Source organism: Lepidochelys olivacea (genome assembly GCF_965140295.1).
Source record: "Lepidochelys olivacea isolate rLepOli2 genome assembly, chromosome: 2".
NCBI lineage: Eukaryota > Metazoa > Chordata > Testudines > Cheloniidae > Lepidochelys > Lepidochelys olivacea.
In genome coordinates, this window is record NC_140412.1 from 270,708,374 (window position 1) to 270,721,145 (window position 12,772).

General features: G+C 50.1%; 1 protein-coding gene across 1 annotated transcript in view; it reads right to left on the reverse strand.

Moving 5' to 3' along the window:
- Positions 1-3,716: 3,716 nt before the first annotated feature.
- The window catches only part of LOC311516942 (stonustoxin subunit alpha-like), a 50,135-nt gene continuing 41,079 nt past the window's right edge, over positions 3,717-12,772 (reverse strand). The window contains exons 3-4 of the mRNA XM_084621386.1: positions 6,449-8,503; positions 3,717-4,455 (exon numbers count right to left, since the gene is read on the reverse strand). Of these exons, the coding sequence (XP_084477512.1) occupies positions 3,926-4,455; positions 6,449-8,503 (2,585 nt within the window). The 3' untranslated portion in view covers positions 3,717-3,925. The remainder of the gene's footprint in view (positions 4,456-6,448; positions 8,504-12,772) is intronic.

The window sequence follows — 12,772 nt, forward strand, 5'->3', positions numbered from 1 at the left end:
TACTGTAAGCATTTAGGTGTCTTCTTATCACTTGGCTAGTTCTAGAGGTATAAAAGAAAGAATCAAAATCACTGTCGGCCGGTGCAAGGGCCTTCTCTCACTGTGACAGTCGGAGGCCCTGTGCTTAGGCTAAGGCCTCTGGCTAAGCAGCAGAGGCAGCCATAAGCTGGGAAGCGACCGGTCCCCTCCTCACATCCCAAACTAGTCCCATTGAAATCAGGTGCTATTGGGCTCTTAGGATACAATCCTGTCCTGATAGTGCCTATCGCCTCCAGAGAAAGGGAAGTGCCTAGAAGATGTAAAAGGAAACCTAGTTTGGTAGCCTCCTGTCTGGCAAGAACTCACCTATCAATAGCTGGGATGGGAAATCGTCACTTCTGTATTGTTTTGTCATTATAGTTCCCACTTTGCTATTGTTTGTCTGTATAATCTCTGTCTATTTCTGGGATTGTTTCTGTCTGCTGTGTAATTAATTTTGCTGGGTGTAAACTAATTAAGGTGTGGGATCTAATTGGTTAAATAATCATGTTACAATTGGTTAGTTAAATTTCAGGGAAATGATTGGTTAAGGTATAGCAAAGCAGAACTCAAGTTTTACTATATAGTCCGCAGTCAATCAGGAAGTGGGGGGGGGGGGGGGAATGGGAATCATGTTTGGCTAAAGCGGGAAATGGGAACAGGGACACAGGTAAGGCTCTGTGGGGTCAGAGCTGGGAACGGGGACACTAAGGAAGGAAACTGGACTCATGCTTGCTGGAAATTCACCCCAATAAACATTGGATTGTTTGCACCTTTGGACTTCAGGGATTGCTGCTCTCCATTCATGCGAGAAGGACCAGGGAAGTGAGAGGGTGAAGGAATAAGCCTCCTAAAACCAAGGATTCTGGAACCTTTGTAGAAGTGGTGGGGGTGGGGGGCCCACCAGTGCCAGCCGGGGAGGCTGGGGGTCATGCCCCCCACTTTTTAGAAAGGGTGTAATTTGGGGGATAGGGGAGAATGTTGCCCCCCCCAAACTGCAAGCCTTGGGCAGGAGCAGAGCAGCACCTCCGCTGTGGAGTGCAGGCCCTACCGGTGCCACTTCGCACCTGCCCAAGGCTTGCAGTTTGGGGGGCAACATGGCCCCCCGGGTTCCGGCATGATTGGTTGAGACCCTTTTGGTTTCTATTTCTCTAGCTTTGTGAGGTGTCAGACAAAGTTGCTGCCATGCTGTGGGATACGTCACAAACCTGAAACCCCAGGGGCGTGTCTCTGCACTGAGCATTGTATGTGCAAAGGAGGAGATGGGGTGCTGCTTATGGATGACAGCCTGGCCTCATCTCATCTATCCATCTTACTTGCTTGAAAACTCCTGGCTGCAGTCCCAGGACTCTATGTCCTGCGAAAGGCAAGCTGTTTGCAGGTCTCTGATGTGGAAAGAGCGGAGAAAACGTGTGCTTTGTTTGGGGTGGGTTTCTGGCTCAGGTCTGGAGCCAGGACTTTTGGTTTCTTGATCAGGGGTCAGGGAAAACGATCTTTGCTCCTTTCTGCAGAGGGCGATGCTGTACGAGTGTCTGGCAGAAGCTCTGCCTGGGTGATGCTGTTCCCCTGTTCACACCACAGAACGTGTCGTATAGTCAGCAGAGCTGGAGTGAGCAGATGCAATTTTTATTTGGCGGTGTCCCTCCGTAGAGCAGATTGCCCCCCGCAGAGGTAGCTGCTGTCCCCTTGCCACGGGGCTGGCGGAGGAGGCGTCCCGAAGCTCCTTGTGTCAAAGCACCAGAGAGGTAATAGACAGAGGAGTCCTGCACTGTGGGTTCACCTCTCTTTTATATCACTGATCTGAGCTGAGGTGCTGAGGGGAGAAGGAGCTGGGAGCCCGTTCAGATCCAGAGTGGGGAGCTGTGAGGACCAAGAATGGTTTCTGGCCCCAGCAACAGATGAAGAAAATGGGCACGGGGAGTGGGCCAGATAATGGGGTTTCCCCAGCCTATGGGAATGCTGGGTTCAGGAGTGGTATCTCTTGAGCAGCGGGCAGATTGTGGCTGCCTGCAGCAGCAGAAGCCATGCACCATCCAAGATGATACAGTAATGTTGCAACCAGCTTTAGCTTGGAAAATGTGTTAGGCCTAAAAATTCCCAGATGTGGGCAAATTCAATGGGCTATTCAGTTGTATCAGAGGTTGCATGACAAGATCCTTTGCACTGGAAAAATCTCCAGTGCGGGAGAAGACAGTATGGAGTCCACTCCTGGCAGCACAGCATCCACACCCAGCAGGGAGAAGGACCTGTATCTGGAGCTACGTTTCAGAACAATATATTGCCAAGGTAGAGTGGACTATAAAGAGAAGTGGAGCAAACAACTAAGTGATCCTTCACCAGAGGAGACAAGGAAAACCAGCACCTTGGATTCTGTGAGCATCCTGACAAAAAGCTAGTCAGCCGTTGCTGGGAAAGGAATACTGGAGAGGAAAGTGCCTCGAACAATGTCTGTAGCTTGTTAAGTTAGGTCTTAGCTATTAGAAAGCGTATTATTACTTCTGTTTGTTCATCACCCTTCCTATCTTTACACCTTACACTTGATATCACTTAAATCTATGACTTTTGTTTTACTAAACTTGTTTTACCTTTATTATAAACCAGGTCAGTGCTGTGATTAAAGTGAGTGTTTGTCAAACCCCAGTGAAATTAATGAGCTGCGTGTATTGACTCTTTAAAAGAGCAATGAACTTAATAACTTGTGTGTGTTCCGGGAGAGGACTGGACACTACAGAGAGACAGTTCAGAGGCCCGTCTAGTAAAGGGTGCCTACTATAGGAATAATGGACTGAGTGGATTATTCCGATAGCTCTTCTAACACTAGCCGCTGAAGATCCTCCACAAGGATGTGGGATCAGCAGGAGAGAGAGATGTAACGTCATTGTAGTTTGAACAGCGCTACAATAAATCCCACAAGGATTCACACTCTGAACCCCAAAACTATGAGATCCATATTGAATCTGCAATAATCAGAACTTCTATCAGTTACCTGGGTGGGCACCCTGAAAACTATCGTGATGGAGTCAACGAAAAAAGAAAACACTTATCGTTTAACGAATATTCAATGTAGTACAAAATACAACATATGCGGTGGTCTCTCGTGTCCTTCCAGGACATCAGGTTCAGCAAACCTCAGACCTCTGAAAACCAGGAAATACAGATAAATCCCATGCAACCATAACTCTGCCCCTTGGTGCTGGCAATAGCCATGGGAACGATCTGCCTGCTACTCCTGGTGAAGGAATTTGTTTGTTTTCTGAAATGTCAAATTTTGATTAGCTCTGGCATAAAGCAACACATTTCATTGTAAGATATACCTAACACACAATCTGACAATGGTCTGAAAGCATAAAGTAGGATTTTATTTCATAATTTCTGCTGCTAAAAGACTTTGCATTCCTTACTGCAAGAGAATGACATGTTTACAGTAGGATAGAAACACCTCTGAGCAACTCAGAGAGAAGATGTGAGTAATCATTTTAGCACAATGGTAGGGGCTGATCCTGGGGCAGGGTTCTGCCTTTGCCCCCTCAGACTGTGCAAAGGGCCCATGCTGCGAGTGGAGCAGTTGTCCGTGTCTCAGCTGGAAGCCCCCTGATGAGGACCTGGAGACAGTGCAGTGAGCTGCCAGCCTTGTGCCCTGACAGGAAGAGGGGGTGGAGATGCCGGGCGAGAGCCCTGGTTTTACTTTGCCCCTTTCAGACAGTGAGCACCACGGGGGATTCTGGCCAAGACCGGCACAGGGCTCAAAGGGAGGAGCTCCTGGTGCCCATTCTGACCCTGCTCACGGATATAATCCTACAGAACCATACAGCATGAGAACAAGCAGACTGGGCAGTCACTGCAGGACCGTGAGATGGGTCTAGCCTGCTCTGTATGGTACTGACAGGGCCCCGGGCTACCCTGAGTCTCAGGGATGGATGCTCAGCTGGAATCCTCCACCCCAGACCCAGAAGAAAGGGAAGATTTTCTCCCCATTGAAAGAAGCCTGTGGGAAAGTGAAGATCGGGGCCAGATCATCAGCATAATTAAATGCCACCAACCCCCCTTCATAGTCCAGAGAGACCCGGATCCTGCTGGGTTCTCTACTCAAGGACAGGCGGGTGACAGGGGAGGTTTGAGCCCGATAGTCTCTGGCATTGCCCCATTTCTGCACCACCCAGACCCCATTCTCGGGGGTAAAGCCAACCTCTTCCTTCCTCAGCACAGACTGTCTAGCTACCCCCACAGCCCAGTCTCCGGCTACTCCTCCCTCCACCTTCACCTGCCAGGAATGTTTCCCCGAGGTGAAGCCCTCAGAGCCCAGCACACTCAGCAAATAATCAAATCTCTCCGGTTTGTAAGGCAACATCTGGCTCTCGGGGCCCCGGCTCATGGTTCTTCGATCATCAGACAGGACGAGCTCAGGATGTGCCGTGTCTGGATCCAGAGTCACATTCGCTGGGGAGAGACAGAATCAGAGCGTTATCGGCACACATGGGTCAATGACAGAGCGAAAGGATCGGCTGGGCCAGACCTGAGCCTCAGAATCTTCCCCCCTGCACTCACCCACTTCGGAACAATACTGTGTAACATATATGTATGCCAGTCGGTGCTGCTCTTTATACAGCTAACTATCGACACAGAGAGAGAGATAACATGGCAAAAATACTTCACTAACGCAGCATTAAGATGCCTGGTGAGACCTTGCACCCCTCAAGAAAGTCAGTTCAGCAAAACTGAATCTTGTGAATGCCAGGAGATAGCGAGTTTAGGTAAACACCTTCGCAACCTTAACTCTGCCCTCTGGAGCTGGCAATGGCCTCTGGGAATTATCTCCATGCACTGCAGCTGTAATCCCTGTGGTAGGTGTTGCTGTACTGAAGGGTGGAGGAATAAATTGAACCATCTTGGAAGATCTGTGATTGGGATAGGAGGTGATCTGGGCGACTGTGGCCCTCTGCGCGCGTGTGTGTGTGTGTGTCCCCCTCTCTCCCCGGCCCCTGTATGGGCTTTTAAGGCTGCACAGCTCCCCGCCTCACCCTGGGATATCCCCAGCAAGCCAGACTGTCTAAACAGGCCAGGGCCTGCGCTTTGCTTTCTCTCTGAAGACAACGAGCAGTGCATTGCCCACAGCTATATGTTTCCACACAGCTCCTTCTAAGCAACCACGTTTCTTCTTTTAGGTAAAAGCATGACAGAGAATAAATATTAAAACAATAAAGCTCGAAAGCTGACCTGAGATTTCCCCGTCCCCCCAAATCCAATCTACAGCTCTAGAAGCTTTTAGTCCTTCAAACCCCACATCTGGGTATTCTCCGGGGTTAGAAGTTTAGATCCAGAACCAGAGCAATGGCTGGGCAGATCAGCCATATCTTTATCCAACTCTGGCCTTTGATCTTCGCCTTCTGTAACAGGTAATCAACAGAAAAAACCCTCCCCTCAGAGCTTAACTTCAAAAAGCTGGGTTTTTGCATTGACCAGAGGTAAGTAATTTGCATTAACCTCGCCCTAGGGACTCCCCAGAAAATCCACTTAATATTTATTGTCCCAAAAGTCCATACTTGTCTGGCACATTTTCAATACAGCCTTTTGAACCGCCACGTCTTACATCCATCACATCTCCTCACTAGAGAGGTTATACACAATCCTGGCCCACAGCAGTACATACAGTTAGTACAATAAGATCTTTCAGTGATATTGCAGGAAATTGCCCTATCTACAGAGCCCTATCCAGCTACAGTGGAAACTCTCCACCTCCAGAGTCTCTTGGCTCCTCTGTGCTCAGTATGATCCCCTTAGTTCATGAGCAGTACTATCTGTCCAATAATGTTCTGAATGTTGCTCCCCCCAGAGGCCTAGTGGGTGCCGTTCACTCTCTGCGTGTTATCCTCCAGTCAGTGAGACCCTTGTGGCAGGATCAGAGCCAGGGCTTGATCCCCAGGTCTGGGCAAAACCACGGTGGTAGAATATGTCAACCTTTAAAAACTATGGTTTTTTTAGGGAGTTGGGGGGGCGGGAGGGAGAGGAGATTGTATCCCAGGAACCCCTTGGTCAAATGATCTCAGATTTGGATCACTGACCCTAGCCAGTGCCCCCTGAGGCATATCAAATTTCAAGGCAATCCATGTAACCATGACAACTTTAGAGCACTTAGAAGAATGAAGCTTTTCACAGAAAGCTAGTTGGTACCTTAACTTGACCAGACCTGGCAGCTCAGTATCATTTGTACAGTCCCCAGCAGATCCCGGTGGTTGGGTTGGGCCCTGTATGCATTACTCCAGTTCAGATATTAAATTGCAAGAAATAGTTTGATTCTGAAGTCACGCCTACATTATACACTTGGGACATCTCAATTTTTCTTCCAAAGATAAATATAGTTTTACCTGAATGAACTACTCCAGAGTCCTGTGTTTGGGGTGGGAAGAAATATGCAAATATATTTAAATGTTACCTTTCTTTAGGGTTGAGATGCAAGTCTCTTCGCTTGGGTCACTCACAGCCCCATCCGCACACACAGCCGAAACCCGGACTCTGTAGGGTGTCTCAGGACTCAGTCCATCAATGCTATAGAACTCGGTTCTCTTTTCTGTCCTTCGTTCCAGCCATTTGTCTTTCCCCTCCTGACTTGTATCTCCTGCCTCTACTTTATATTCCACCTTATACTGCCTTATTCTGACTCCATCTCCAATGACACTTGGACTCTCCCAGGTGAGGGCGATGGCAGATGAATCTACAATAACTGTTACGGGCTTCCCAGGCGGGCTGGTAGGAGGGAGAGTCTTCACAGGATTACTCACATCGCTGCTCTCGCTGAGCCCTGGTTTGCTCACTGCAGCGTATCGGAACTGGTACTCGGTGTTTGCACGTAGCCCTGTTACTGTGAATGTCTCTTGCGTGTTATTTACATTCACAGCCGTCCAGTTCTCCTGTCCTACAATTCTGTACTCTGCCCGATAGCCGGATATCTCAGCCCTTCCATAGGCTGCTGGGTTAAACTTGAGCTGCACACGGTCATGTTTGATTCCATCAATCAGGGGAGGAAGAGGCTTTGATGGAGCCTCAAAGTTGGTGCTGATCAGCTCTCCCTCCTCATACAGGTAAATGGAAGTGCCTGGATTGTCCTTGTCTGGAACAGAGGACACAATGAACCGAATCTTCCCGTTAGATTTGTTGACATTGACAAAACGTGAAAGGGACTTTGCAGATTTTCGAGCTTTTCTATTAATTTCTTGTTCCTCAAACCACATTTTGGATTTTGGTTTCTCAGCAACAGAACTGGCTGCTGCAGGATCATGAGTTTCCTTTATATACTGGGTCTGAAGCCACTGTTTTAAAACTGATAAATATGGCTCCTCTTCATGCAGTGAGGTGAATGTAAAAGAGACAATGAAGTCAAGCTCAGGGTTGAGTACTATTTCATCTAGTTCATTCTGAGAGGACACCACTTTTACATTGCTTAGGATCCTAAGGTAGGAATTCACATAATTCATCTCTTTCTCCTTTGTATCCAGAAATTCACTGAGGCTCTGGGTATTGAACGGTGACTGGTTTTTACATGACAAAATATCCACCAGGCCCCCTTCCTCTTTTCCACCTCCACGGATTAATGGTAAGAGTCCTGCTAGCTGTTTCTGGAAAGTCTGTCTGTGTTGCTTACACAGATCTCTGAATTGCTGTATTTTCAGCTTGATTTCGGGGAAGCTTGTGGCGATCGGATTCTTCACCATGTCATTGCATTGCATGTTTACTTCTGCCAGTTCCTCCAGAGCAGTCTGAGCATCAGAAATCAGTGTTAAGCTGATCTCACGCACCAGCCGAGCAGCTCTGGAATCCAGCTTGGTCAGCGGGTACAGCCAGACTCTCACTGGTACGGCCTTCTCCCCCTGGGCACCCAGCAGCTTGGGGAGGGTGGAATATGTTTGCATGGCATCTTGGAAATTAGTTGGATTTCTCTCAAGAGCAAAATCACCATGGAACCTGCAGTTAAATTTTGCAGCATTTAATTTTTCACTTTCATCCATTTTGACAGCTCCTTCCCCTTCTATGGAAAACATGGGTATCTTTTTAATTGCAATCTGGAGCTTTCCCTCTATCTCACGTACATTCTCAGAAGAAGAAACTTCCCGATCAAACACGAAGAAAGCCTGTGCCCCGTACAGCACAGCCGTGACCACATGGGTGGCGGTGCCTTGGTCAAATACAGCAGGATAAGAAACATTCTCTGGTCCTAAATGGTTCATAGTTAGTTGCTCAAAGTTTGTTGTGGCAGAGTACTGGAGAGTAATTCGGGCCTGTTGTTTGGATTTTTTGGTGTCATTTAAGTATTTGGCAGATCCACTTACTTCAACCAGCCCCCCCAGGAAACTGGCCTTCAGCGAGGCTGTGACATTGAGGGCATTGGCCTTCTCTTCAATGGTGTCGGATGCGATGATCTCAAATTCAGTCTTGGGTTGTGGTTTTGTGTTTACATCCTTGCGAAGCTGTTCCAGGCCCCACAGTGTGATCCCTGGAATAGTAGAGACAGACACATGGTAACGTAACTGATAGATGCACAGGACACAGAGTGTATCCATCCTTTAATTGTGTCTCATTTCTGAGATTGAAAAATAACGAGTGAAGGACATCAAGTAAACTGACCTGGTAACATACAAACGTGCCAAGTCAAGGCTGAACTACACGACTAACATACTTCCCTTGCCCCCCGCTTCTTACAGGACTTTGGAAGATGTGATCTTTTCTGTTTTTTTTCATATATCCCTCTCCAGAATGACTGAGTTCACTCCCCCCTCAGGAGTACACTGTCCCAGGAAGCAAGTGCTATATTTATGATTGAAATGTCACTTCTATTAGAAAAGGAGGACTTGTGGCACCTTAGAGACTAACCAATTTATTTGAGCATAAGCTTTCATGAGCTACAGGGATGCATCCGATGAAGTGAGCTGTAGCTCACGAAAGCTCATGCTCAAATAAATTGGTTAGTCTCTAAGGTGCCACAAGTCCTCCTTTTCTTTTTGCGGATACAGACTAACACGGCTGCTACTCTGACTTCTATTAGAAATGATCTGATCAATTGGATAATTGGTCTGAAATCAACAAGATAAAATTCAATAAAGACAAGTGCAAAGTACTACACTTAGGAAGGAAAAATCAAATGCACCGTTACAAAATGGGGAATAACTGGCTAGGCAGTAGTACTGCGGAAAAGGACCTGGGGATTATAGCGGATCACAAATTGAATATGAGACAACCATGGGATGCAGTTGTGCAAAAGGCTAATATAATTCTGGGGTGGGAGGTAGTTGTCCTGCTCTTCTCAGCACTGGAAAGGCCTGAGCTGGAGTATTGTGTCCAGTTTGGGGCGCCACACTGCAAGAAAAATCTGGACAAACTAGAAGGGTGAGGGGAGAGCAACAAAACTGATAAAGGGTTTAGAAAACCTGCCCTATAGAAGATAGATTAGAAACAGTGGGTATGTTTAGTCTTAAGAGAAGAAGACTGAGAGCAGAGCTGATAACGGTTTTCAAATCTGTTAAGGGCTGTTGACAGTGAGGACAGTGATCAATTGTTCTCCATGTCCGCTGAAGGGAGGCCAAAAAGTAATTGGCTTTATCTGCAGCAAGGGAGGTTTAAGTTAGATATTAGGAAAACTTTCTAATTGTAAGGATAATTAAGCACTGGAATAGACTTCCAAGGGAGGTTGTGGAATCCCCATCTGTGATAAATAAAGTGGGGGTAGCTCCCTTTGATGGACACCCAGCCAATCAGTTAGCTGTAAAATCCCTCTTGATAGCTGTTCTTTACTTGCTTTACCTGTAAAGGGTTAAAAGTCCCCCAGGTAAAGAAAAAAAAAGTGGGCACCTGACCAAAAGAGCCAATGGGAAGGCTAGAACTTTTTAAAATTGGGAAAGTTTGCCTTTGTCTGTTGTTCTCTGGGCTGGAGGGACAGAGCAGCCATGTTGTAAGCAGCTAAGCCAGGTATGATTATAAGCAGTGATGAGCTGCCAAAATCTTAACAACCTGTTCCCTGAGGGATGTGCCTCAGTATGTATTTTTTGTACCAACAGGGTTACCATAGGTGTGTATTTTCCTGGGAGGAATTTTTAAATTTTAAAAATTCCTCCCGGATGGCGATTTAAGAACAAAAAGGCCTGACCTGTCTGGGAAAATAGGGATGTATGTTAACCCTGCCGAAAGTTCTTTTTTTAAAAAGATGGGCCTGACCTAGAAATTACCTCCGTTTCACAGGTGTGGGTCCCCGCCATGCCCTGGGCATGTGCTAGGGTGACCAGATGTCCCAATTTTATAGGGACAGTCCTGGTTTTGGGGTCTTTTTTTTATATAGGCTCCTATTACCCCCCAACCCCTGTCCTGATTTTTCACACTTGCTGTCTGGTCACCCTAGGGTGTGCACAAGTGTGGGTCCCAGCTGCTCCCTTCCCCACTTATTGAAGCAGGTGTGCAGGGTTACTGCCCTGGGAACTGCAGGGCACCAGTGGACACGGGGACAGCTGCAGACAGGGGCATGGGGCAGGGCTAGCTGGAGGCAGGGGGGTCAGGCTGGCTGCGGGCAGGGCAGGGGCAGCAGAGCTGGCTGGAGACAGGAGGGTGCAGGGTTGTCTGGAGGCAAGGGGGTGCGGGGCTGGCTGTGGGCAGGGCAGATGGTGCGGAGCTGGCTGGAGACAGGAGGGTGCAGGGTTGGCTGGAGGCAAGGGGGTGTGGGGCTGGCTGGAGACAGGGACAGGCTGCGGGCAGGACAGGGGGTGCAGGTAGCAGGGCCTGGCTGCGGGCAGGGCAGGGGGTGTGGGGGTGGCTGGAGACAGGGGCTGGCTGCAGGCAGGGCAGGGGGTGCGTGCGGCAGGGGTTGGCTGGATACAGGGCAGAGGGTGCGGCAGGGGCTGGCTGCAGGCAGGGCAGGGGGTGTGGGGGTGGCTGGAGACGGGCTGGCTGTGGGCAGAGGGTACGGCAGAGCTGGCTGGAGACAGGGGCTGGCTGCAGGCAGGGCAGGGGGTGCGTGCGGCAGAGGTTGGCTGGATACAGGGCAGAGGGTGCGGCAGGGGCTGGCTGTGGGCAGGGGGTGCGGCAGGGACTGGCTGGGGACAGGGGCTGGCTGCGGGCAGGGAAGGGGGTGTGGGGGTGGCTGGAGGCAGGGCGGGGCTGGCTGCAGAAAGGGCAGGGGGTGCAGGGGTGGCTGGAGACGGGCTGGCTGTGAGCAGGGCAGGGGCTGGCTGCAGGCAGGGGGTGGCTGCAGGCAGGCACAGGCTGTGGGCAGGGCAGGGGGTGCAGGTGGCAGGGGCTGGCTGCGGGCAGGGCAAGGGGTGTGGGGGTGGCTGGAGACGGGCTGGCTGCAGGCAGGGGGTACGGCAGGGACTGACTGGAGGTAGGGGCTGGCTGCAGGCAGGATAGGGGGGTGCAGGGACTGACTGGAGACAGGGGCTGGCTGCGGGCAGGGCAGAGGGTGCAGGGGTGGCTGGAGACGGGCTGGCTGCGGGCAGGGCAGGGGGTGCGTGCGGCAGAGGTTGGCTGGAAACAGGGCAGAGGGTGCGGCAGGGGCTGGCTGCGGGCAGGGCAAGGGGTGTGGGGGTGGCTGGAGACAGGGGCTGGCTGCAGGCAGGGGGTACGGCAGGGACTGACTGGAGGTAGGGGCTGGCTGCAGGCAGGGTAGGGGGGTGCAGGGACTGACTGGAGACAGGGGCTGGCTGCGGGCAGGGCAGAGGGTGCAGGGGTGGCTGGAGACGGGCTGGCTGCGGGCAGAGGGTGCAGGGGGTGCGTGCGGCGGGGCTGGCTGCGGGCAGGGTGGTGGGGGCTCACGGGGAGCAGCCCGAGCAGCAGGACGCAGCCCCGGCCGAGCAGAGCAGCCGGGGACCCCCCAGGCAGCAGCGGGAGCCCCAGGGCCGGGGGGGCAGCCCACGTCGCTCCCGCAGCGCAGCGCCCCCGGTGGCCAGAGGAGGAATCACATCACTTCCCGGCCGGAGCCCAGCAAAGCCTCAGCGCCCCCTGCAGGGAAGTGGGTTAACAGCCGGTTCTAAAACTGGTTCAAAATTTAACACCCAGTTCGCGCGAACCGGCGCGAATTCAGCTCACCCCAGATTATAAATCATCGGATCATGCCTAGAACGACTTATCTGAACTCCAATGTGTAAACAGATCAGAGTGTTTAGCCAGATGCGATTAGGGTTATTTACTTTATTTCTTATTGGCTTGTGGACTCCTCTGTCATAACCCCAGATGCTTTTGTTTGCTTGTAACCTTTAAGCTAAACCCACAAGAAAGCTATTTTGGGTGCTTGATTTTTGGAATTGCTCTTTTAAAATCTAGCAGAAGCCTAAATTCCAGATGAATTTTCTTTTTTTTTATTTTTAATAAAATTTCCTTTTTTAAGAACAGAATTGGAGTTTTGGTGTGCTAAGAGGTTTATGCATGTTGTTTGATTAGCTGGTAGCCACAGCTAATTTCCTTTGTTTTCTTTCTCAGCTGTTCCCAGACTGTTTCTCAGCTGGGGTGAAAGGGCTTGAGGGCACCCCATAGGGAGGAATTCCCAAGTGTTCCTTCCTAGGTTGAAAGGGGTTGGGTGTTTTTTGCATTTGGTTGGTGGCAGCATTTACCAAGCCAAGGTCAGAGAGAAGCTGTAACCTTGGGAGTTTAAAACAAGCCTGGAGTGGCCAGTATTAATTTTTAAAATCCTTGCGTGCCCCACTCCGCACTCGGAGTGACAGAGTTGGGATTCAGCCTTGAGAAACTAAATGAATTCTTTGCATCGGTCTGCACTGTTGAGGAT